The sequence below is a fragment of the Bos javanicus genome, chromosome 5, assembly GCF_032452875.1.
Source record: "Bos javanicus breed banteng chromosome 5, ARS-OSU_banteng_1.0, whole genome shotgun sequence".
Lineage (NCBI taxonomy): Eukaryota > Metazoa > Chordata > Mammalia > Artiodactyla > Bovidae > Bos > Bos javanicus.
This window is the reverse complement of record NC_083872.1, coordinates 23,208,997-23,235,984: the sequence shown is the minus strand read 5'-3', so window position 1 is coordinate 23,235,984 and position 26,988 is coordinate 23,208,997. Positions and strand designations below refer to the sequence as shown.

The following is a 26,988-nucleotide window of genomic DNA, read 5'->3' as shown; positions in this document are numbered from 1 at the left end:
GCAACTATTTCTTTAAATAGGTTTTCTGTCCCTTTCTTTCTTTTCTTTCTTGTACCCCCTATAATGCAAATGGTATTCTGCTTGATGTTGCCCTGAAGGCCCTGTAAGGTGTCTTCACTTTTTAGAATACTATCTTCATTTCTCTGCTCTGTCTGGGTGAGTGCCGTTGTCTTACCTTCCTGCTGGCTGATTTGTTTTTCTGCTTAATCCAGTTTGCTGTTGAACCCCTCTAGCATATTTTTCAGTTGTAACTTCTGTTTTCTCTTTGTTGAAGTTCTCACAATGCTAATTTTTTCTTCACCTGTATTTGGCTGTTGTCTTTATGACCATTTTTTTTTGAACTTCTTATCAGGTAGATTGCTTATCTCCATATTGTTCTTTTTTTGAATTTCTGTCTTACTCTGTAGATTGGACTATCTTTATCTCCTCATGTTGCCTATTTCTTTATGTTTGTTTCTGTATATTAGGTATACCAGCGGTCTCTCCTAGTCTAGAAGGAGTGGTCTTATTTAGGAGATGTCCTGTGGGTCTCAGAAGCATAATCCTGCCTGGCCACCAGAGCCAACGGCTTAAGGGGTGTCTCCTATGCATGCAGGTGGTGGGGTCACAGTTGCAGTGGGGATTCTGGTGGACGGGGCTGTTGCTTGGCTGGCTATGAGACCCAGCCGAGGTGCAGTGTTCTCCCACTGGTGCTGACAGGCTGGGTGGAGGATTCCAGTATGGTGCCTGCCAGCGTTAGTATAGCAAGGCAGCCTGAGATCACATAAATGGCTTCTTCCAGTGACTCAGAGACCCTGTGGAGCATTCCAGCTAGTTCCTTTCTCTACAGCAGATGTTTCAAGATGAGTAGGTGAGTCCCCTCACCTATAGTCCATACACTTTTCTTTTTTCTCTGTTAGCTGTTTTATTTACCTATTCAGTTAGCTGTGTTTCCCTCCCTGCCCCCCCCCCTCCCACCCCGCCTCCCTTTGAATCTGTGTGGTCCATGCACTTTTCAGTCTGGGGTTTTTTGCCCTGATTTTCAGGTCAAGTCAATCTGTATGCAAGTCCTTTAAGAGTAGGTTTTCTATTCCCTGTAGTTCTTAGTTTTCCTGGACATACTTCACATGGTTTTTCAAAACCAGGTGTTTTGAGGGCTCATCTCTCTTGTGAGGGATTTTTTTTTCCCCCACTTACTTGTCATGTGCCTTGGAGCAAGTAACTTAATTTCCACACCTTTATTCTCTCTTGCATATGGTGAGAATAATGATAGTTTGCACTCACTGTTTTTTGATAAGGATTATTGAGTCAGTTCTTGTACTCTGAATCTGTCTTTTACCTGATGTTTTAGTAGATTTCCAGTTCCTTTAAGGTCATACCTAAGTATAATGAATAAAAATGTTGCAGGAGGAAAAAAGACCTTTAACCCTCCAAACTGTATCTTTGATGGTGGAATATTAAATATTGGAGACAGATTGGTAATGGTTGGCATGGGTAATAGATAGGTGGGTGACTAGATAATGTGACCTGTGTTGATCTTTTTAGCTCCTCTCAAATCATTGTAGTTCAGTTGATATAGTGGAGAGCAATGCAAGAGGAATTAGAATTACAGCATTTTAGTTTGATTTCTTTCTGATTTTTATTAACAGTACAATCTTGAGAAGTCCCTAGCTGCTTTGAATCTGTTTTCTCATCTATAGATAAAACATTTTCCCTGTATCTCTCAGGGATGTCATTATGATTAAATAAGATACTCTGTGAAAGTGAGGTGAAGATGATAAAGCACAATCAAAATAAAAAGTTTATAAAGGTAAACTTTTTATTAATTTAAAAAGACTAAGCCTGAGAGAATGCAGATAGAGGTATTGATCCAGGATTAGGTTCAGTCTTCAATAAAGGATAGCTTTAGTGCTGTTTGTTGTTGTTGAGAGGACATCTCCTTTTATGTGTAAGGCTAGCCCTGATTACTATTTAGTTATTAAATAGTTTATGAATATATTGTTGATATTTACTTTGCTTTTTTCTGCTTGTGTTTCAGACTCCTGGGAGAGTTGGCTCTCAAGGTTCAGATCTAGATTCATCAGCAGCTCCTATAAACACAGTGGATGTCAATAATGAAAGCTCTTCAGAGGTATGAGAATAATCATTCGTCAATAAGGTTCAGTATTATTTAAGGAAAAATAGCAAATGTTTGGAGTAACATTTGGTAATTTAAACTTTTGTAGCAAAAGATCTCATAAATCTTTCTTACAAATTGGATCCACACTGTAGGTAGATAATAGTGCTTAGTTGTGAGACTGCAAAAGTGTATATTAAGACTAAAAAATAATATTGACAACTTTTATTTAATAAAGTCATTTGAACTTAATGAAGATTTAAAAATCTGTTTGTAAAGAATTACCAATTAATTAGTAAGTACTTATGTGTTTGTACTGTGATGAACAACTAAGCTACTGAAAAATTAGATAAGCTATAAAACTTTTACATTATTTGTCTTCATTTATAATTTGTAAGAATGTTTGTTTGATAGCTTCTTAAAAATTAATGGAGAAAGTAAGTCTAAAAAAATAACTCAAATTTTTTGAGAAGTCAGCCATAGAAGTTTATTACTATCATTTTTAATGAATAATATATACTCATTATAGAAAAAGGAGATTAGGTGAGAGAAGAACATAAAAACCATCCATAACTCTGCCCCTGAGAGACGAACACACTCGCATTTCTGATGTGACAGTTTTTGTCAGTTGCCTTTCTCTGGGCCCAGCTGTGCCCAGTTCCCTGTTCCCCGCTCTTCCCCATCTCTTGGTTGACGAGTCTGTCGTGTGCACGTTTCTGTGTACGTCTTTTACCACCCATCTCTCTATTTTGTCTCTTTTTGCCCGTCTGTCTTTCGTATTAACCATAATAAGATCTAACAAGACTGAGTGAGAAGAAAGGGATCAGTTGAACTGTATAAAAGAGCAAGTTTAAGGAAAACATTCAAACTGTGTTTATGACAAGCTCAAAAAGCTCAATTGTAACCCTGGAAACGAATTTAGTAATACTTGTTGACCTCGTTCAGACCAAACCCAAAAAAGCCTGCAGTGGTGATGAGCAGTGCCTGCTAATCCTCCTGCATTTTCTTATTAGGGCTCCTTTTCTACTGTGATAGTTGTACTCTCTTCTTCGTCCTCAAACCTTTCGTGTGTCTTACCTTATTCCCTCCTTCTCTCAGTCACCTTCTATCCCATTGAGAGAAAAGAAATCATTAGAAGAATGTTCTCATTTTGTCACTAAAGCTATGCTTTAGTCTCTATTCTCTTTATTACTTCAGTGTATGGAAGACAGGTCTCTCTTCCTGTCTAATTTTAGTCCTTTCTCTTGTGCTTTGGATTCCATTCTCTCTCACATTCTCAGCTTATCTCTTTTCCTGCAACTTTGGTTTTTACCTGTGACATAAATTATTCCCATCAGCATACAAATACTGTTCTAGAAGTGGCTCTAACCTGGGACTCTGTTAAATTAAGTTCTGTACTTGAAATTTTTCATATTACCAACAAGTATAAATTCCAGCTATTAACCTAATTGAGAGCTATTAGCGATTATGAATTCTCAGAGGTTGTTTTTTCCATATGCCCAGTGCTAGGTGTTAACTGGTTAAGATTTCAGTTGAAACCTCTCACTGTGTCTCTCAATTTCTCTTTTTCTCTTAATCTTTCCCTTTTACCCTGAGGTTGGCTTCCCACTTTGAACAAATTCTAGGTTTTAACATTGTGCCCTTAGCAACCATCTAAATGGAATTTGAAATACCATGGTCTCCAGGATTTTAAAGAAATAGTCAGAAATAAAACAGTGCCCTGGTTTGGTACTCATATCATTTTATATATTGCTAAGTCGTTTCAGTCGTGTCCGACTCTGTGCAGCCCATAGATGGCAGCCCACCAGGCTTCCCGTCCCTGGGATTCTCCAGGCAAGAACACTGGAGTGGGTTGCCATTTCTTTCTCCAGTGCATGAAAGTGAAAAGTGAAAGTGAAGTCGCTCAGTCGTGTCTGACTCTAGCGACCCCATGGACTGCAGCCTACCAGACTCCTCCGTCCATGGGATTTTCTAGGCAAGAGTACTGGAGTGGGGTGCCATTGCCTTCTCCATTTTATATATTATTATACATCATAATATATAAAATAGTATCTACATACAGGCTATTACAACAAAAGTACTGAGAGGCTTAAACAATAAACAGTTCTCACAGTTCTGGAGGCTGGGATGTTCAAAGGTCTGGCAGATTCTAGGTCTGATGGGGTTTGCTTCTTGGATAAAGAAGGCCATCCTCACATGGCAGAAGGGGCAAGAGAGCTCTCTGGGGTCTCTATTTTAAGGATACCTATTCCATTCATTAGGACTCCATCCTCATGACTTAATCTTATCTCCCAAAGGCCCCATCACATTGGAGGTTAAGATTTCAACATATGAATTTTGAGGGTATACAGACATTCAGTGTATAACGTATACATTATGGATAATACATAATGTGATATATCATTTGTTCTCATCAGGACAGTTGTTTAGACTATTTAGTATATCCCATTGCCAAAGCATATTCTTTGTTTACTCTTTATCTCTTTCTAATCTGACGTCCATCCTTAGTACCCACTGAAGGCACTTGGTAATGACCAGCATATAACACATCAGATTTTCAGTTTCCTGCTCAAGTGGCTAGAGAAGACTTTTCTTAGGGCTTTTTTAGTAAGTGTCCACTGAAGTTTTCAGGTTGCTGGCTTTGCCAGCACACAGCCCAGAATATATGAAGTGAAAAGAAAACTCACAGTACTCACCACTGTCTCAATCCTTGGCTCCTGAGACCTTAACTGGTCTGCCTTCTTCTCTTTAGCTTTCAGCTTTTTATTTTTCTTGTGTTTTATATAATGCCTAGAGATTTCAGCTGTACTTACAGGAAGAATAGAGAAATGTAGCTGTTTCATTTTGTCTGGAACTGAAAATCCAACCATTTTGAGAATTGGAATATTTATCTTTATATTTTAATGACTTGTAAGAGTTCTTTATCCTTTTATCAATGTTTTGGTTGCCTCCTACTCATTCCGTTGGTGAGGGAAGGATTCCTGTTCTAGGCTTATGGGGTTGGCTCAGTACATAATTAGACAAATGAGATCAACGTAGTTTGTTACATATACTCACAGCCCAGGGGAAGAGGACACTGCATGCTATGCAGCGCCACATGAGAACTGCACTTGGGAACAAAATCAATAATCAGGGGCTGTGACAGGTAGGCATTATGGTGTCAGGTGTATGGTATGGTGTCAGGGAGGTAAGGCCTCTCCGCCCCATCCAATTCCTACAGGAGATGTGATTGGCTTATTTGAGTAATTCCAGGGGCTAGCAGGGCCTTGTGAAGAGGAGAAGCTGTTTGGATCAGATCAGATCAGTTGCTCAGTCATGTCCGACTCTTTGTGACCCCATGAATCGCAGCACGCCAGGCCTCCCTGTCCATCACCAACTCCCAGAGTTCACTCAGACTCACGTCCATCGAGTCAGTGATGCCATCCAGCCATCTCATCCTCTGTCGTCCCCTTCTCCTCTTGACCCCAATCGCTCCCAGCATCAGAGTCTTTTCCAATGAGTCAACTCTTCGTGTGAGGTGGCCAAAGTACTGGAGTTTCAGCTTTAGCATCATTCCTTCCAAAGAAATCCCAGGGCTGATCTCCTTCAGAATGGACTGGTTGGATCGCCTTGCAGTCCAAGGGACTCTCAAGAGTCTTCTCCAACACCACAGTTCAAAAGCATCAATTCTTCAGCGCTCAGCCTTCTTCACAGTCCAACTCTCACATCCATACCTGACCACAGGAAAAACCATAGCCTTGACTGGACGGACCTTTGTTGGCAAAGTAATGTCTCTGCTTTTGAATACGCTATCTAGGTTGTTCATAACTTTCCTTCCAAGGAGTAAGCGTCTTTTAATTTCATGGCTGCAGTCACCATCTGCAGTGATTTTGGAGCCCAGAAAAACAAAGTCTGACACTGTTTCCACTGTTTCCCCATCTCTTATCTGTGGGAACAGAGTGGTGAGGGGAACTTGCAGTTAGGCCATTTGAAGCCCTTCCAGTTTGACTAGTTGTGAAAGCAGTGTGTATTGGGCCTTAATTTTAGGCCTTATACCACAATCAGAAATATGTGCTGTGTATATTTTTTCTCAGTCTGTGGCTTGTTTTTCATTTTGTTAATGGTGTCTGTCAAAGAGAAATAGTTTTGTCAGACTTTTCTTTTATGGTTTTTGCTTTTGGGTACTACAGAATTTTTGGCCTACTTCAAGGTTGTAAAACTATCCTATGCTTGCTTCTTGTTAAAAAGAAATCAAGCTACTTGGAGATATTGTACAAGACAGAATATAGTCAATATTTTATAATAACTATACATGGGCTATAACTTTTAAAAATAGTGAATCACTATGTTGTAACCTATAACTTACAATATTGTATATCAATTACACTTCATTTTAAAAAAGACTGAAAGATTAAAAAATCCTTTAGCTTGTACATTTCAATCTTTGACTTATTTTAAAGTATTGTATATGGTCCGAAATTGTGCTTGAGGTTCATTTCTTCCATGTGGATATGGAAACCACATTTTTCTATATCCTTGTAGTAACCATTTGCTGAAAATGTTACTTTTTCCACTTGAATTGAATTTTCACTTTTGTGAGAAATCTGTTGACCTTATGTGTGTGGTTATGTTATTTTCTCTGATCCAGCCATAATGAACTGATTTTAAGGTGTGCCAAGTTATTTCTTATCTTTGAACTTTTGTGTGTGCTAATCTCTATGCCTTACCTAGTCTTGCTTTTTCTTGGTTAACATCTGATTATCCTTCAAGTCTCATTGCAGATAATTGCTTTTTCCTGTCAACTTTCCTTGACTCTGATGTGAGGCAGATGTTTCTTCCATGTGCTTTTGTGGAAAAATATTGCCTATCCTTTTGGTTAAGTGAAAATGAAGTTGCTCAGTCGTGTCCGACTCTTTGCGACCCCGTGGACTGTAGCCCTACCAGGCTCCTCTGTCCATGAGGTTTTCCAGGCAGTAGTTCTGGAGTGGATTGCCTTTTCCTTCTCCAGGGGATCTTCCCAACCCAGGGCTCGAACCTGGGTCTGCTGCATTGTAGACAGACGCTTTACCGTCTGAGCCACCGGGGAAGTCCTCTACCCATCCTTTTGGTAATGACTGTTATTGTGAGATTCATTTATCAAATATTTATTGAAGCCAGATGCTGTTCTTGATGCTGGAGTATGGCGTGAGTGAAAAAACCTTTATCCTGATGGAATTTAGATTGCATTGGGTGGAAACAGGCAAAACCTAAAACATACAGAGGGAGACAGTTGGTATTACTGAGAAAAATAAAGCAAAGAAAAGGGAATAGAAAGTGTTTTGGGTGGATGCAATTTCAAATAGAATTGTCAGGGAAGACATTTCTGAGAAGGAAATGGCTCAGAAAGAACTGGATGAAGTGAGGAAATGAATCATGTGGCTTTCTGGAGCAAGCATGTTGCAGGCAGGTGGAACAAGTCTTTGAGGTGAGGGCATGCTATGTTGAAAAACAGCCAAGAGACTAGTGGCTCCAGCACAGTGAGTGGAGGGAGGTTGGGTTAGTGAGGTAATGAGGCCCACTTCATGTAAGGCCTTAGAGGCCTTTGTACAGACTTTAGTGTTTTACTCTTGCTGAGATAGAAGTCATTGGAAGGTTTGGAGCAGGGAAATGACAAAAGTTATCTACATTTTCATAGGGGTAAGGATAGAAGCAGAGACTGTTGGAAGGCTTCTGCAGTGATCCATATACACTTTGAGGGTGGCTTGGATCAGGGCAGTAACAATGGAGAAAGATCCTCAGGTCCTCGATATATTTTGAAGGAACTGTGTTGGCCAAAAAGTTCATTCAGGTTTTCCATAAGACCTGAATGAGCTTTTTAGCCAATCCAATAGTTCTAATAGGATTTTCTGATTAGTGAGGTATGAAGTGTATTTTCTTTTGCAACTTTTTCAAGAAGTATATAATCTTATTAAGGATGAGGTCTTTGCTTTATTTTACCATTGTGTTCTCACTACCATAGCATAATGATGTAGTAACCACACCCAGTAAATACTTTTTGAATGAATGGTTGAATGATATGTAGAAACTTACAGTGAAGAAATAAGTAAAGTGGCAGGCAGCATAAAGATATCATGGTTAAATAGACCCGCATTGTTCTTTAAAAAAAATGATTGTTCTGTAGTTTTAGTACCTGGGACTGTGGTTTCCAGGAAGACATCCCTTTCATCAGTAAAAAGAAGAAAAAGTGAATTCATGTTACTTATTTTCATCCCCTGGCTGATCTCCTTTAAGGGTTGTCAACAAAAGGAACAATGATATTAAATGATAGCTAACATTCATTGAATGTTTTCTTTGTATCAGATGCTGTGATAAGGACTTAGCATGTATTGTGAGCTGTGAAAGTCGCTCAGTTGTGTCCAACTCCTTGCGACCCCATGGACTATACAGTCCATGAAGTTCTTCAGGCTAGGATACTGGAGTGGGTAGCCTTTCCCTTCTCCAGGGGATCTTCCCAACCCAGGGATCGAACCCAGGTCTCCCACATTACAGGCGGATTCTTTACCAGCTGAGCCACTGGGGAAGCATGTATTACCTCATTAATTCTCCTGAGATTCCCCATATGAAGTAGGTGTTATATTTATCTCATTTAATGGATGAGGAAATTGAAGGTCATATAAACTGCTAAGTGTAGTAGCTTAGGATTCAAGGATTCAAGCCCAGAACTAGTTCTTAACTGCTGACCTGTCTTGTGTCTCACTTTGGAATCTTGTTTGTAGTCTTTCTTCCTTGCTATGATCCTGAGTGACATTAAGGACCCAAGGAACCCTTAGCCTCCCAGTTCTTAATGTTATCAATGCCAGTGATCTTTATTACTTCTCTGGTTCCTCAAGGCCATGGCAGTACCTCCCATTTTCTTATCAGACAGAACAGTTTTATCTGGCATGTTAAAATCCTATCTCTGCATACCTTACATCAACTGCCTGTCATATCAAAAACTTTCTCATAGTCATACTTCTTAACTTCTTTGGTCTTGTTGATTATTTTAGATTTTTAATTTCTATTTTTCTTATAGTGTATTATCCTTTCTTGTCTTCATTTCATTTAGTCTCTAACCATACATCTAATGACAGTTAATATTTGTTGAGCACTTACAATGTCTCAGGCAAGGAATACACTGTAGAATACACTCTAGATGAATAGGTGCTAATACTAGCTCCATTTTATAGGTGAGGAAACTGACGTTTAGCAAAGTAAAGTGATTTTTTAAAAGTCACGTAGTCAGTATTGGTTGAGACTCAAACCCATATCTATTTTTGACACCAAAATTCATGACATAACTTTTGTAGCCTATTGTCCTTCACCGCTGTCATTTAATTTACTTTCTCCTTGACACTCTCAACTTCTTTATTCTCTTATCCTTTTACTGTTCCTCAAACCATAGACAAAACCACAAACCATAGATCAGTGTAACAGCCCATATTTTAAAATACAGATATTGTTAGGTATAGGGAGTTTGGGAGATTGTTGTAAAATGATTTTACTTAGCTCATAAAATTAGAAGGGGGGTCACCTGCTAGGAATTGTGGGTGTGGGCAAGAATGGGATCTTTAGCTTGTGGAATATGGTGAAGACTGAAAATTGCTTTCATTATAAGAACTTTTTGTTGAGAACATTATCTTACATAAAAATATTTGTTAAAACTGCCAATCATTTCTTGATCCAAAATAACAGCTAGCTTGTCAGTACTAGCTCTCACATAAATAAGGACAAAGTATCATAAACAAAATGAATAATAAGATTCCAACAAAAGCAACTGTTTAAAACAATAAAATTGACCAGTGGGAATTTACAGCATTAAGGATGGAAACTAATTTCAGAGTCCTACTTTGGATAGCAGTCTTTCACCCTTTGTACAGTTACTACTTGAAAATTTCCCTTCCATGTACTAAAAAGAGATATACTAATTATTTTCCTGGGATGTCTATTTTCATTGTCTCTGTTTTGTTTCATAAATAACTTTGTGTATATCCTCCTAAAAGTTGTTATTTCACAGGGTTTCATCTGTCCGTTATGTATGAAAAGATGTATAACTGCTATTGATTTGTCGGAGCATTACCAGAAAGTGCACGCTGAAAATGAGACAAGAGGACAGGAACTTCTTAATGACTCCAGTGTTACTGTGGGTCCTGAATATTTTGTTTTAGCAGCTTGGTTATGGGTTGCTCAAAACAGCTTTGTTTTTCCTTGCCTCGGTGTTGCTTACTTTTTGTGCTACATGGGAATATGGATTGCTTTCATTATGCATGCTCTAAGAAGGTTCAGTAAGGAAAAGATGCTCTTGGGAAGTTGGCTTGGCTGTTCTGACTGTTTGCAGCTGTCTTTCTGTGAATCCGTAAAATACATAAAAGTTTAAGCTTATTGTTGCATAAATTTTGCCATGAAATTTGAAATATAAAGTGAATGTTTTTTATTTCAACATTTGTAAGTTATATCTTTATTGTATAATGTTTTATTAATGAATGTATTAAAATGCTTTCAATTAAGATGCTTTACTCTTAAAGTAAAAGAGAACCTTGCATGTGAACTGTTACTGTCTTTACTTGGGAAAATACACAGCATTATATACAGCAGATCCAGAATCTGGATCTACCTCTGTTTCAGTCTTTTCCCCAGACCTGTTGGAAGTTACAGAATGGTACACACTTGTCATTAATAGTGGCTCACTCAAATGTTTCCCTGTAGTGTGTGAGGCTGGTGTGAATCGAAGGCCGGGAGTGGGAACCAGTGATGGAAAGTGTTGCCCATTTTTAGGCTGGAAAAACTTTTTCAGATGATCTTGATATACTTCCTTTGAAAAGCATGACAGTATTCTAAAAACAAAGAAACATAGTTTTTAAAAAATTTCTTTTACAAATCTTAAAAAAGAAGGAAACTTTATTTATCATGAAAGATAAAAAGTCAGACTTTTTGCTATGAGGTAGTGATGTATAAGAAAATGATCTCACCAAACCTTCACTTACTTAACATATTAATGGGGTACCTCTAATGTGCCAGATATTTTGGTAGGTAAAGGAAATAAAAGGTAAAGAAGATATGATCTCTGTGCCAGGGAGTTTTTATTATAGATATTTGCAAAAAGAGTGTAATGTATGATTCAACTCAAGGGGAACCGCAGAAAAACTTGAGGGGGGAGCAACTAAACCAGACACTCTCTAGTGTGGTAGGAAAATGAGTACATATCGGCAGATACCAGTTAAACTGCAGAAGCAATGTGACCAGAGAGGCATGAAGGATTCATGGAACTCTGCTTAGTATGTTACCAGTTGTCTTCCTTCCAGAGCATACAGGTTAATTTTTCTTTATGGGTTAGCCAGAATCAAAAGTGACTGTTTTACCTATTGTCACTTAAGTAAGAACTTTCCTTTTAACTGAAAGAATACTTGATACAATAGGGTATCATAAATATCAAGTTAAGCTAAGTTCTTTGCTACAGTAGATTTGAGAAAGGATTAGAGATAACTGAAAACTAAGAGTAAGGAATTTAATGCTTTTAATCTTAAATCAGCTGTGTGTGTGTGTGAGCGAGAGAGACAGGGAGAGAGTTGGCGAGATGTTTGGAATGATTAAGGGAAATAAATACAGCTGGCTATTTTAGTGTTTTATTGTTGCTGTTTTACTGTTTCTAAGTTATCTAGCAACCTCAATTCCCATGAAATTTAGAAAAAATAAATAGAGGAGTTTCTTAATATCCAGAATTAGTATCGCAAAGTCCATGAACTAAAGATCATGCATTTTATTCATAGGACATCTTTCAGATACTCATTCTGAGTTTATTTTATGTACTTTATTTTAAGTGAGTGATGTGGTTTTAATAAACTTTTCCCCCTTAATCTAGCCTTCCCATCCATGTCAGGCTAGGACTGGTAGAAATACTATGTGAATAAGTTTTAAAAATAATTGTTGAAAGATGAGAGGGTGTAAGAAAGACTATAAAATATGGGTACAGGAATTAGAGACTTGCCAAAATTAATACAGTGGAAGGCACCCATTCAGTGATTAGTATTTATGCTCTGGAACATTCAGCAAAGGTTTAATATCATCAGATTAAGAAGGTGAGGAAGTACACATATGTATTTTAGAATTATTTTTATCAGAAATGTCCTAAAATTGACGATTTATTTAAACATGCCATGTCTAATCACATGGAAAACTCACTTAGATGGAATATTTCTACAGCTAAATATGTATTACTGAATTTCTAAAATTTCTCTTTAGGGATGAATCAGTTCTTTCTAGAGTATTAACCTGGTAATATTTAGAAGCGTTAAGAAGGTATGACATACCTTCATGTGATCATTAGCTTTTTGGCATCTTTAAGTATCTAGAGACAAAACCTGGAAGTAAAGACAATAGTCAGAAAGCCAAAACTGTGAAGATTAAATAATATAATTGGGGCGTGGATTCCCTGAAGAACAGTATAATTTGCCTTTTAGTTACTAGCGAAAGCTGAGACACAAAAGAGAAATGCCAGGCTAAATATTACAGGGGTTTATGTGCTGTGGCATTAAAAGCATGTTAACTAAGTGTGGTACTTTAGTTACTGGGCAGAAGTTATAAGAATGCCCAAGAAAGCTTAATATAGAACCATTACTAAACATGGTGGTAGATAACAGATGGCTTTCAAACAGAAGTGTAACACCAGCTAGATTAACACACTAGCTGAGGCCATTCATTCATTCAGAAGACAGTGCCGAGCATCACATATCTCTGGATGCTAACGGCGTTATTCTGATGTTTAAAGGCACATCCTCAGTACCCAGGCTTTGCTTGTTTTAGGTGTTCCACAGGAGATAATGCTTTCAATCCCCTGGAACAGTGCCCCTGCCCTTCACTCTGGTTCTGTGAGCAGAACATACCTTTGTTTTCCAAATACAGCATAATTATGTTTTATACCTCTTCTATACCTTTGTTCATGCTTCTCTATTTGCTTAGAGTGCCTTTATTTTCTGACAAGTAAATTCCTATTTAGATCTATTTCTAGTGACTCATATAGACATATGTCAACATATACACATACACACATATGTGTGTGTGTCTGTGGATTTTGGGGGCAGTATTAACTGCTCAATAGGCAGATTTGGATACTTCTCTTGTATTCCTATAGTTCTTTATATATACTTCTGTCATACCGATGTCTGATAATGTCATCCTTGTTGAGCCTTAAATCTGCCATATAATGTGAATAAGTGATGTGAGGGTATGTTATTTGTACAGCACCCACAAAGGAGCAGAAGTAATACGTTTATGTTTCATTTCTGTGTATCTGGAATATTTATTACTTAGCTCAGTGTATCCCTTGGAAGGTCTTATGATCTGCAAGCTGTTAAGCTTTTCTGTTTGGTTTTTTTCCTGCCAAGTTATGCCCTGCCAGGTTCATTTGTATTTCATTAAATAGATACACGGAGTAGAAAGTATATGGTTATGTTCAAAGTACTATACTAGTCACTAGGGAAGCATGGATTAGCGTTGCTGTATTATGTTATTTGCTGTTGTTGTTTAGTCTCTTGAGTCGTGTCCCACTGTTTTGCAACCCCATGGCTTGTAGCCCGCCAGGCTCCTCTGTCCATGGGATTTCCCAGGCAAGAGTTCTGGAATGAGTTGCCATTTCCTTCTCCAGAGGGATCTTCCTGACACAGGGGTCAAAGCCACATCTCCTGCATTAGCATTCAGGTTCTTTATCACTGAGCCAGTCACGTGGGAAGCCTGATGGTAATGCTGGAGGAAAAAGGCAATATATGCAGGTGTAAGAGTGTGAGACACCATGTGTGTTCAGGGAAACACAAGTACTTTAGTATAGCTGAAGCATGTTGTAGAGAGTCAAAGTGTCCTGAGATTATACTGGATGGGTCATTGGGGGACTACAAATGCAGGACCTTATATGCCATACCATATAATAAGTTTTTAAGATTTTATAGGACTGTTTATTAACTTTAAGCTTTTATAGTGTTAATCTTAGGAAGGGATTTACTGATTAGAATACTTCTCAACCATTGCACATACTCTGTGGTAATTACAGGTAATTTATATTACCTTTTTTTCTCAATGATCAGAATGCTTCATGTTCTTAGTTTTTTGGTTATCATTCCTGTGCAGTAGATTGTAGCAGATATTGTTTTACTCTGGGGGATATTTTGAGAGATAGAAGATCTGATGGCATGTCTTCTCAGCTAGACTTCTAGATTAGAACTAACTTCTCAGATTAGAATTCTGTACTATAGCCATTAATTTATTCAACCTAAAAGATGGTTATAAGGGTCTTAAAAAATATTTTGTAAGCTGCAGCCAGGATAGGCAGTGATGTGTCTTTGCACAATACCAGAATTTAGGCTTTGCACTGTAAATTACAATTTACTTAATGGCATTATTGGTATGAATGTTACATTTGACTATATTTCATAACATAGGAATGGTTATTTTGCAATACAAAATACTATTTTGAAACTTTTTTCTACCTCTTTGTGTAGGGTTTCATATGTCCACAGTGTATGAAATCTCTTGGATCTGCTGATGAACTTTTCAAACACTATGAGGCAGTCCATGATGCTGGTAATGACTCAAGTCACGGAGGAGAAGCTTTGGCTCTGAAGCGGTACAGTATAATAGCTTTAAGTGTAATGTAACAAATGAATGCACGTGATATCACTCTTTAATCACGAATACTTAGTTCTTGAAGAGTCCTGTTTTTATATTTTTTGATTTAAATCTGCCTTCATTTAGCATAGTTTTGATCTTTTATTGTTATAATCTATTCAGTCCTTGATCAATAACCAGCTATACCAACGTCTGTAGCATGTTTCAGAGGTTATATTTTTAATAAAGATTGTGATTTTTTAAAAGGTTAGAGTATATTTAGCATATTCTGCTTATTAAAGAATGATATGCTTTCTTTAAAAATTTGTCTTTTGTATTCACCAACATAACAGCAAACAAAACACATTCTGCCTCTTAGCAATTTTACCTGACCATTTTAACAATTAAACTAAAATATAATTACTTAGAATAGGATTCAACAGTTAACTTTGCTTTTCTTCTATTGGTGAGAACTTATGTCTTAAATTCCCACTAAGGAAGAAAGCTTGATTATTTTCTGTTGCTATTCTGTTGCTGATTTGTTGCTAAGTTGTGTCCTGACTTTGCTAGTACATGGACTGCAGCACTCTAGGCTTTCCTGCTGCTGCTAAGTCGCATCAGTCATGTCTGACTCTGTGCGACCCCATAGACGACAGCCCACCAGGCTCCCCCATCCCTATCCTTCACTATCTCCCGGATTCTCATATCTGTTGAGTTGGTGATGCTATCTAACTATCTCATCCTCTGCCTTCAGTCCTCCTGCCCCCAATCTTTCCTAGCATCAGGGTCTTTTCCAGTGAGTTGGCTCTTTGCATCAGGTGGCCAAAGTGTTGGAGCTTCAGCATCAGTCCTGCTAATGAATATTCAGGTTTGATTTCTTTAGAATTGACTGGTTGGATCTCCTTGCAGTCCAAGGGACTCTCAAGAGTCATCTCCAGCACTACGATTAGAAAGCATCAATTATTCAGCTCTCAGCCCTCTTTATGGTCCAACTCTCATATCTGTACGTGATTACTGGAAAAACCATAGCTTTATCTACATGGACCTTTGTTGGCAAAGTGATGTCTCTGCTTTTTAAATATGCTGTCTAGGTTTGTCATAGTTTTGCTTCCAAGGAGCAAGTGTCTTTGAATTTCATGGCTGCAGTTACTGTCCACAGTGATTTGGAGCCCACGAAAATAAAATGTCAGTGTTTCCACTTTTTCCCCATCTATTTGTCATAAAGTGATGGGACCAGATACCATAATCTTTGTTTTTTGAATGTTCAGTTTTAAGCCATCCTTTTCACTCTCCTCTTTTGCCCTCATTAAGGGGCTCTTTAGTTTCTCTTCGCTTTCTGCCTTTAGGGTGGTATCATCTGCATATCTGAGGTTGTTGATGTTTCTCCTGGCAGTCTTGATTCCAGCTTGTGATTCATCCTGCCTGGCATTTCACATGATGTACTCTGCATATAAGTCAAGTAAGCAGGGTGACAGTGTACAACCTTGACATACTCTTTCCCAGTTTTGAACCAGTCCCTTTTCCCATGTCTGGTTCTAAATGTTGCTTCATGACCTGCATACAGGTTTCTCAGCAGGCAGGTAAAGTGGTCTGGTATTCCCATCTCCTTAAGAATATTCCAGTTTATTGTGACTTGCACAAAGGCTTTAGCATCGTCAATGAGGCAGATGTTTTTCTGGAATTCTCTTGCTTTCTCATGATCCAATGAATGTTGGCAATATAAACTCTGGTTCCTCTGCCTTATCTGAATCTAGATTGTACATCTGGAGGTTCTTGGTTCACGTGCTTTTGAAGCCTAGCTTGGAGAATTTTGAGCATTACTTTGCTAGCATGTGAAATGAGTGCAATTGTCTGATAGTTTGAACAATCTTTGGCATTGCCCTTCATTTCTATTGGGATGATAACTGACCTTTTCCAGTCCTGTGGCCACTGTTGAGTTTTCCAGATTTGCTGGCATATTGAGTACAGTGCTTTAACAGGATCATCCTTTAGGATTTGAAATAGCTCAGCTGGAATTCCATCACCTCCACTAGTTTTGTTTATAGTAATGCTTCCTAAGGCCCACTTTACTTCATACTCCAGGGTATCTGGCTCTAGGTGAGTGATCACACCATCATGGTTATCTGGGTCATTAAGATCTTTTTTGTATAGGATAGTACAGAAAGATAGTCTCTGCATATATACAATATGCTTATATCTGTGTACATATAAAGAAATGTATAAATGTATATAATTACATAAAAGAGCAGTTCTACATTGTCCTATACCTTTTGTTTCTATCTGTATCTATGGATTGTTTCTTATCATTGAAGACAGTTCTACATTGTCCTATACCTTTTGTTTCTATCTGTATCTATGGATTGTTTCTTATCATTGAAGATAGTTATCTTACTCTTTTTAATGACCGCATGGAATTTTACTATTCTCCTGTTGACAAGCATTCAGGCTATTTCCAGTATTTTGTACATATAAATGTTGTGGTGGTATATGTCTTTGTGGACATATTGTTTGCATGTGTTTAAATATATCTGGAAGATATATTTCCAGAAATGGGATTTCTGGATAAAGTTTCCCTTTAAAATTTTGATAGATGCTTCCTAATTTTCTTTTGTTAATATCCTAGACTGTTCAATCTGTTAAATGTTTCAGAAGATTTTTTTTTGCTAGACAAGTTACTTTCAAAAATTTATTAAGTGGCACTTTTTGAAAGATTAATTGGAGTAACGGCATCCAATTAGAAGTTGAATTAAAATGATCTTCCTTGCAGTTTCGTTCAATTTAATATGAGCCATTGCTACATATTGTTATTAATCTGTCTCTTCATTGTTTTGTTTTATACATGGAGTTGGAATATTAATAAAGAGTAGGGAAAACTTAAAACCTATACACACATTTTCATACACATGTTAAGACCAAGGTTTCTCCAGTTAGCCTGTGGTTTCTCCGCATCGGATGAGTTCATAGGACCACATGGGGGGAGAGAGGGAAGGATGGGGACACACAGACACGGAACAGAGAAATGAAAACTAATGGAAGTGTCATAAAAGGCAAATTTTAAGAGACAAGAAAAAAGCAGGAATATATTATCTAGTTTTACTTTTGTATTCAGAGATTAAAGAAGACACCTTAAAGTTTATCTCCATCATGAAGTGCTTCTAGGTAGACGTGATCACTATCTTTATGCTTCTGTTTTCGTTTCTATTGTAGAACTAATGGCCTGTTACTCTTTATGTGTTTTCTTCCCCCATTAAACTCAATGACTTGAGAGTCTGGCGTAGACAAGTTCTGTTGAATAATGAGTTCTTTATGTATGAATGGGTTTGAAAGGTAGAGGTTCCTTTTCTACTGTTAACCATGTTTCACAGATGAAGCTGACTTTGTTTCTTTACTCTATCTTCACTCCCATCCTAGAGAATAATTTTCCTACCAGTATGTCCCATTATGTTTTACTTTCTGATATGCTTGTGCTGGTGTAGACTTGGTCTTCTGCATCGTTAGAACTGATCCTGTTCTTTTCCTTTTGTACTAGAATCAGTGCACATGAGTATTCCCAATCAGCTCATTTCAGTCTTCTACCATGGCAGTCATTGGAGTGGCATGGAGCAAGGAGAGTCCCTTTTTCTGCTGTTTATAATCCAAGAGGATAAGATATGTTCTTCATATCTAGAAGAGTAATTGCAAATGTGTTTTCTCATGGAATGTCTTCTGCATAAGGGCTTCGAGTTGTCTGCTTAACCATTGTTTGTCACACTATTAGATGAGGGGAACAGAAGGTGAGGTTTTGACAGGAAAGAGCATTTCAGACTCAGGGAACAGCAAGGAGCCAGCATTGCTACAGCTAAGTGAATAAGGGTGAGCGTGGTAAGGTAGGGATTAGACTGTGCAGATTTTTATAGTCCTTGTTAATGACTTTAGATTTTATACTAACTGCAGTAGGAAGCTGTTGATGCTTATTGCTGGTAAATTAATGGGAGGCTTTTTGCTTTTGTCTCAGTACTTGACAGTCAGTTTTATTGTTTCCATGATAAAAGTGTTCTTCCATTGATAGACAGTATATTTAGGAATAAAATTATTTTCCCAAGGACTGTATATATGCCACTATATATAAAATCTATAGAATTTTTTTAAGAATTGGGAAAACTAGAATATTAATGTATATTCACTAGCCATGATTGTTAAAGCAAATTAACCATTAATTCCTTTTTTCCAATTTATGTTTAGAGATGATATAACACTACTCAGACAAGAGGTCCAAGACCTACAGGCTTCACTTAAGGTAAAATAAAAATGATTATACTTGTTTATTTTCAGTGTATCAGATAAATAAAACCTTTAAAAATTTTCTGATTAAAACCTTTTCTTTCCTTAGGAAGAAAAATGGTACTCAGAAGAATTAAAGAAAGAATTAGAAAAATTTCAAGGGCTGCAGCAACAAGTAATTGCTTTTAAATACTTAAAGTGTGTTATTAGTTGTTCATTTTCATTGCTTTAAATTAAGTATAATGCTTTTTTGTAAACAAGTGGCATGATATGAATAGCTTCCTAATTGTTTCTCTGTGCTTGTTAGCCTACATATGTATCCTTTGAAATTCTAATGAGTACAAACCAATATAACCAATATATGGAAAGCTCAGATATAACTCTTTAAAAGTGCTCCATTAAGAATCATTTACCTGTGGGACTTCCCTGAAGTGATTAAAAACTCTGCAGTTCCACTGCAGAGGGTGCAGGTTAAATTTGTGGTCAGGGAACTAAGATCCTACATGCTACAGTGAGGCCAAAAGGATCATTTACCTATGGATTTTTTTTTTTTATACCAGGCCACATTATTCTTATTTTCTGACAGTATACATAAGTGGTTAAAAAATATAGGTTCAAACAATCATGAAGCACTTCAAAGCACTTGTATTTGTGACAAATTGGAAATCACTAAAATGTCTATTAGTAGGGAAAGAACTATTATTAACTGCTTATAGTTAATATTAGTGGTGATTATTTGAAAGCATGCGAAAACTGTTGTATTCATGTTAGATTTTAAAAAACAAATATTGTGTCTTTGTACACAGATGCATACCTACCATACAACTTTAACTTTATAAAAATTATACAGAAAAGAACAAGAAAATCACTGTAGTATGCAAAGTGGTTATTTTGAGTGATTTCATTTGCTATCTCAGATTCATTATATATAATGTTCTTTAATGTATTTTCTTAAAAAAGCTTTAACAAATTATGATTTTTATACTAAAGTTATTTTGACTTTTATATGAACATACATAAAAAATCGTAGAATGATGACTTTTACCAAATATGTATATAGTTTTCATTTCTGTGAATAAAAATGACATCCTTTAACACTTTTATAAAGTAATTAGTGATCCCTCTGCAAACTTAGCACATTAAGATAGCACATGGCATCTTAGCACATGACTCCCAGTTGTCTTTGCCTTTTTATCTTTTTCCCAAAAGTTGTCATTTGGACTAGAACAGAAAAATAAATGGATAACAAGACACCAGCCTTATTACTACTCAGCTTTTATAATTGAGGATGCATTAAAGAGGGTTTTAGTAATCTAAGATACTTACAGTTCACTTACTCATGTTTTAGGTAGATGCCATTAGCAATCAAACATGTGCTGTATTATATTATTTTCTGTACTTGAAAACACAGGAAGTTGTTTACTACATTTGAGATGACTATTTTAACTTTATAATAGGGACTTCCCAAATGGCACCAGTGGTAAAGAACCTACCTGCCAGTGCAGGAGACAGATGTGGGTTGGTAAATCCCAGTAGGAGGGCATGGCAACCTATTCCATTATATTAACTTATGTTATTACTGAATTTATGGAATTTAAGATGCCATCTTGGCAAAGTTCATGAAAATTTAATATGTTAACACATTCTTAGAGGCAGTGACCTACAGTTAAATCATTATGCCAGACAGCCTAGTGGTATCTTAGAGATCTAGAAGGATGTGAGCAGGCCAAGATTTGGTTTTCATCGAAATCTTGCCACTTACCTGACAGAATCTATTTCAGAGATTGTTTTTCACATTGACAATTGTAACAATATAGTCTTTTCCTTTTAATACATTTGTTTATGTTTTTTGTTTTCATTGAGGAGTCCAAACCTGATGGATTAGTGGCTGATTCATCAGCAGGTAACTTAAAGCTTTTATTTTTTCATTTTTCTTCTTTCTTATCCCTTTTTTACTTCTTTGTTTTCCTCTGATGCCTGCTACATGGATTTTGTTTTATGGTTTTACTTCATGGCACTGAAACAGTGAAGTTATCAGTCATATTCTAGGTTGAGAGTGTTTATTACCTGTGAACTGTATAATTTAATCAGTTATTGAAATCTTAATCTTATTATATAGTTCATTATATTCTGAAGTTACACACTTTTGAAATATTACATTAATATGGTGGTTAATGGAAGTTTAGATCTATATTAAACATTGATGTACTTTGTTTCCTCTTGAAATTAAAAAATGAGATTAGCATCTTTGTAATAGACTTTAACTGGAGGAATGCTCAGTGAATAATAACAATTATATTTTGAGATTAGCTGTTGTATTTAATGTCTCTTTGAAGTTTCTTTATGAGAATGAAGTAGTAAGAATTGACTGCATATTTTAATTGATTATTTTATTTAAGACCTTGATTATTCTTAAAACATTTCTAATTTCAAAACATTTCATCAGAGGCACAAAATATATTCTTTTTTGGTCAGTTGACAGATACAGAAAAATATGAAATTAGAATAATCTTTAAACAAATATTTATAAATATTTTAGGTATGATTGCTAAATATTTCTTTCATTTGTTTTACGTGTTCATAAACTTTGATTTGGGCCTTAAATGTGTTGGCTGTGATTAATTCTTTTATTTCTTTTTGAGATCTGATTAATTCTTAAAATGTAAAGATATTCTGCTTGTAATTGGCTAGTAGATCATGTTGATTGTTTTTAACTCCTACAATGATTATAAGTAATAACAGTTTAGGAAATGTAATTCACATTGTATTTGAATAACTACTTTTCTGTAGAACTACAGTCTTTGGAACAACAATTAGAAGAAGCCCAAACAGAAAATTTTAATATTAAACAAATGAAAGATTTGTTTGAACAGAAAGCAGCCCAACTTGCTACTGAAATTGCAGGTAAATTAAATCAGAATATTTTTATTCAATAAATCAGTCTCATTACCTTTTTGCCATTGTATATTCTATAGATAAACTGTATTTTATTAGTGTGATAAAGCATTTGTTATAGACTATCGTGGTGATTGCTGGCGTTAATGATAACAGAGTTGCTGTGTTAGTTATTTTATTTGTTCTCCTACCTCCTCCCTTTGAAGAACTGATTTTCCCTGTAAAATTCTTCTTGAATTTTAGAGAAGATGGTTTCTTTTGTGGTATGGTTAAAGATTGACAAGTAACATTTTGAAGAGGTTAAATAATATGGTATAGATTTAATTGGTCATGCTAGCAATTGCATGTAATTTTTTCAGCTACATACATGCTTTTAGGTGAAATTTAGGTAAAAATATTATGTGATTGAGTATACATTAAAATGCTAATTTAGTAATCGAGTAGATTTTATGTAGACAAAGACATTTGATCATTTAAGTTTATCATTGAATATCATCAGAAGTATAATTTTATTGTGTACATCAAAGGAATGTGAATTTGAATTAGAGTGGTATTTAGATAGGCACTGGATATACAAGAATGTATAACTTATCTTCTCTAGAGTTAATGTCATGTCATCTATGTAACTTCTTAATTAGATATAAAGTCAAAATATGATGAAGAAAGGAGTCTTAGAGAAGCTGCTGAACAGCAAGTGACACATCTAACAGAAGAATTAAACAAAGAAGCAGCTGTGATTCAAGATCTAAAGACTGAACTGGTAATTTAGAAACCATTTATTAGAATGTACCTTATTTGAAATTGATAAATGAAATACATATGCTGATGAAACATTTTTAAAAGTATAGTTTGAATAGAATGGAGGAAATAAAAATTCCCTGTAGTTTTACCACCTACATATATGTGTGTGTGTGTGTGTGTGTGTGTGTGTACACTATATATGATTTTTAAAATAAGAATGGAATTTTATGATACATTATTTATGGCATGAACATTTTTATTGTTTTTGTTTTAATGTCACCTGTCGTTTTTGGTAGTTTCCATATCTGCATCTCTGATCTTACCTTGAACTTTAGTTTTATAAATCCCGACACTTCTAAAAGGAGAAGAGGGCAGCAGAGGGTGAGATGGTTAGATGGCATTACCGACTCACTGGATACGAATCTGAGCAAACTCTGGGAAATAGTGAAGGACAGGGAAACCTGGCAGGTTGCTGCCCATGGGGTCATAAAGAGTTGAACACAACTTAGTGACTGAACAACAACAACAAGGGCACTCCTAATTGCGTTTCCAGCTTTCATTTCAAATTCAACAAGTATAACATCAGGTCGTCATATTTCTGTCATTGATACCATATGTTTTTAACCCTTTCCCCAGGCTTAACTATCTTGGATCTGTCCTTGCTTCCTTTCTGCCCTTTATTTACCACTCAGTAAACATATGAATATGTGAATCAGTTAGATTCAATCTGCAACAAACCCTGCTGCTGCTGCTGCTAAGTCGCTTCAGTCGTGTCCGACTCTGTGCGACCCCATAGACGGCAGCCCACCAGGCTCCCCTGTCCCTGGGACCCTCCAGGCAAGAACACTGGAGTGGGTTGCCATTTCCTTCTCCAATGCATGAAAGTGAAAAGTGAACGTGAAGTCGCTCAGTCGTGTCCCACCCCCAGCAATCCCATGGACTGCAGCCCACCAGGCTCCTCCATCCATGGGATTCTTCAGGCAAGAGTACCGGAGTGGGGTGCCATTGCCTTCTCTATGCTTATATCTGCTCCTTCATTTTATCACCAGTTTCATAGGATAAAAAAATGAAGGGATTTAGCATTAACAAGAGATTGTTATTATAAGTGGGTGTAGTTTGTGAAGGAAAGGAAAGCAGTTAAAGCACTAAGGATAATTGTGTATTTGCTATTTTGTACCTTGAGTGGTAATACTGTTAAATATGAGAGAAAGCTCTTATTTAGCTCTATGAAAAAAGGATAAAGATTGTTGGGGGAGAACATCTGTGTTCAATGTTTGGAATCTAGTAATTGATGTTAAAAGATTTTTTTTATTTCTTAGTAGTAAAACTATTTAAAAAATGTGTTATTTAAAAATGTGTGTTCACTAAATAGTTCACTGTTTTGTTTTTTCTTTTTTTAATTAAAATATGTTGCTTCACAGCTTCAGAGACCTGGAATAGAAGATGTTGCTGTATTAAAGAAAGAACTGGTCCAAGTTCAAACACTAATGGATAACATGACCTTGGAACGTGAGAGAGAATCTGAAAAACTCAAAGATGAGTGCAAAAAGTTACAAACAGAATATACTAACTCAGAGGTAATGAAGTTTAGTGCACTTAAATAAGACTGATGTTAACTTATTTAATGTGCATTGTTGAGTGAAGCCAGCATTTTTCTAAGTGACTCAAACACTACTTGCCTTTCTTTCATCTGGTCTCAATAATATCTGTATATAGTCAATATAGGCTGATAGTATTTTATCTTTGCTTTATGAAGTTGGACACTTAGAGAAGAATGTTTGCATAAAGGAATATTACTCTGTTTAATAAATAATGTATACTGTAGAGAAATTATATTTAAATTTGCTCCAGATTAATAAGTAGTCATTTATTTCAATTTGGTAGGGGTAAAGGAAGTACGATTTCGTTTTCTTCATTTGTATTACTTATGTTGCTTAGAAAAAATATTTAAGACTTATTATCCATTAGACTTGGTTTTCATTTATCAATTATTCAGTTATGTGGTTGAAGGAAGTCTTAAAAATCTTCTAGTCTAACCCTCCATCCAGGAATTCCCTTTATAGGTCTCTGATAAATGATCTGCAACTCTTGCTATGTGTTGTGGGGGTTGTATATTTCTTCCTAAGTCAGCCATTCCATTGAGTTGGCATTTGTTTCCCTGTAATTTACATGTACTGGTTCCAGACCCAGAATAAATTGTTCTTTTCCACATGAAATATTTGATGACTGTTCATATTTACCCTGAATTTTCTTTTCTTTTAGGATAAACATTCTCAGCTCTTCTATTTATTACATGACTTTTATCTGTCAGTCCCTTATATAATTGTCAGCATATGACAAGTTCTAGGATATGTAGTAAATATATTTGCTTAAAAATGCTAGCATTTGTCTTTACTATATCATAGGTATTTTTATTATAACTACTACTGTGTATAGTTCTTAAGCTCCCTTATATGATACAGACCTGTGTTTTTCATGTTTTTGGTCTAAAAAGTCAAGTTATAGTGACATTTCAACTTGCATCTCAGATTTTTTCAGCTGATTATCTAAAAACCACTATTCATAATTATTAATGAATTATGGAGTACAAATATTATGGATAATCCATATCTTCCTTTTATTACTTTCTCCTATGTCTTATCATTGGAGGATTGGTGAAAGTTTATGGTACAACACACATAGGCATGTGAGTCTTTGTAATGGTTAACATTTCAGACTTTTAAGTTGATGAACTTCAGGTGCAGATTTCCCAAACATGATCTTTGTAGCCCAGTAATAAAAGTCCCACAAATTTTCAAAGTATTTTAGGGAGTTCATGAACTTATCAAAGCCAATAAAAATCTCCTAAAGTGTAATCTAGGAGAGGCTGAATCAAAGAAGTTTCATGGGAAAAAATCCCATTCAAATGCTAGGTTAGAAATTTCTTTTAACCCTGTAAGTTAAGTATTAAGTTTATTTTATATTTAAGGAATCTGGGCTTCAATGAGATTAAATAACTTGTTCAAGTTCATGCACCTAATGTAAAGAAGTTAGGATTAGAACTCAAATCTGTCTTGAAGCTCAGGTCTTTCTATATCATGTCGTTTCCCATTTTTGGTGGTCTGGTGATTGTGTTAGAAGTAAATTTGTGTTATTAATCATAACCTAATACTTACTGTTACTACTTTTTGCATTTTGACATATTGTATATTTGTATTGAGTATAAGTTAAAATACTTTTGAGTTGTGTCCCATACCATTTCCATATGAAAAAGTGACTGTCTAAATATTCCATCTCATTTGTTTTTTACTGTATTTTTAGCTTCTACTTACTCCTTAGTATATGGTGTGTATTTTATTAAAATTCAGTTTTATTTATTCTCAATTATGTGTGTTAGTGAATTACATAAGCTAAAGAACTAAAAGAAAAAAATATTTCATGTATTACTGCTTTTCTGAACCTAAACATTGACGTCAGAAATAAAACAGTAAAAAGAATTAAAGAAACTAAAAATGCAATGATTTGTTTTGTATTTCTAGTCAAGGTTCAAGATACATAATCTGATATATATTAAGTATGTTCCATTCCTTTCATTAAAAATATAACCTATGAATTTTCCTTGTCATTTTAAAAATCTAACTGTTTTTAAAAGCATATGGAAAAATAACTCATTCTAAAGCATTTAAAAGTATTTTTAAATAATTAACTTTTCTTTACATCAGAAATTAAGGTTAATAAAAGTATTATTCCTATAAATCTGCATTATTGAAAAATGTCAGAGCTGTAAAACTAACTTATACTTGGTGTTGTCTTTAATGGAAATGATTTTTGATGAATTTTATTTATATTCCAAATATCTTCATTTGAATCCTAATTTTTAAAACTAAAAAGGTTATAAAGAGATGGAATAAATACTACATTCATTCAGGGTTATTAAAGAGAGCATTTAAATATCTTTTAAAGATTTGCTAGTGTAAGATTAGATTTAGAAGTGTGTTTGTACTTTTTATTGTATGTTCAATGTATACTTTTGTCAGTTTTTGTTTTCCATGTTTCATCCATCATTTTATTTTATTTTTTCTGCTTTCTAATGGAGATGCTTAAATTTGAGGTAATGTCTTTTTGGAAGGCTTTTAATATTAGTACTGTTTTTAATATAGTACCTTCTAGCACCATATGGCAATTTTGTATTTTAAGACAATCTCAAACTTCAAATATATGCTCCTTTTTGTTTTATTAATCAAGCCAAATTTTAACCATCTTTAAAATGATTATTTACTAAAAGTATTTGGCCATTAGGACAGTAATTATAATCCTAAAGCACTAGCAGGAAGTTTGAAATATCTTTCCTTAATTATTTTGTAATTTGAAATTCTGAAATGCACATTATTTTATAGGGTCTTATATATCTGTTTCCATGTGCAGAGATA

General features: G+C 35.6%; 1 protein-coding gene across 3 annotated transcripts in view; it reads left to right on the top strand.

The window, feature by feature from the left end:
• The window catches only part of EEA1 (early endosome antigen 1), a 132,373-nt gene that overhangs the window by 35,672 nt on the left and 69,713 nt on the right, over positions 1-26,988 (top strand). The window contains exons 2-10 of one of the 3 annotated variants that reach the window (XM_061415736.1): positions 2,018-2,110; positions 10,107-10,232; positions 14,578-14,702; positions 18,905-18,959; positions 19,053-19,118; positions 20,807-20,846; positions 21,734-21,847; positions 22,477-22,598; positions 24,001-24,156. In XM_061415736.1, coding sequence (XP_061271720.1) covers positions 2,018-2,110; positions 10,107-10,232; positions 14,578-14,702; positions 18,905-18,959; positions 19,053-19,118; positions 20,807-20,846; positions 21,734-21,847; positions 22,477-22,598; positions 24,001-24,156 — 897 coding nt within the window. Of the gene's footprint in view, positions 1-2,017; positions 2,111-10,106; positions 10,233-14,577; positions 14,703-18,212; positions 18,457-18,904; positions 18,960-19,052; positions 19,119-20,806; positions 20,847-21,733; positions 21,848-22,476; positions 22,599-24,000; positions 24,157-26,988 lie in introns of those variants that run through there. The other 2 variants (XM_061415737.1, XM_061415738.1) reach the window with 2 other exon arrangements.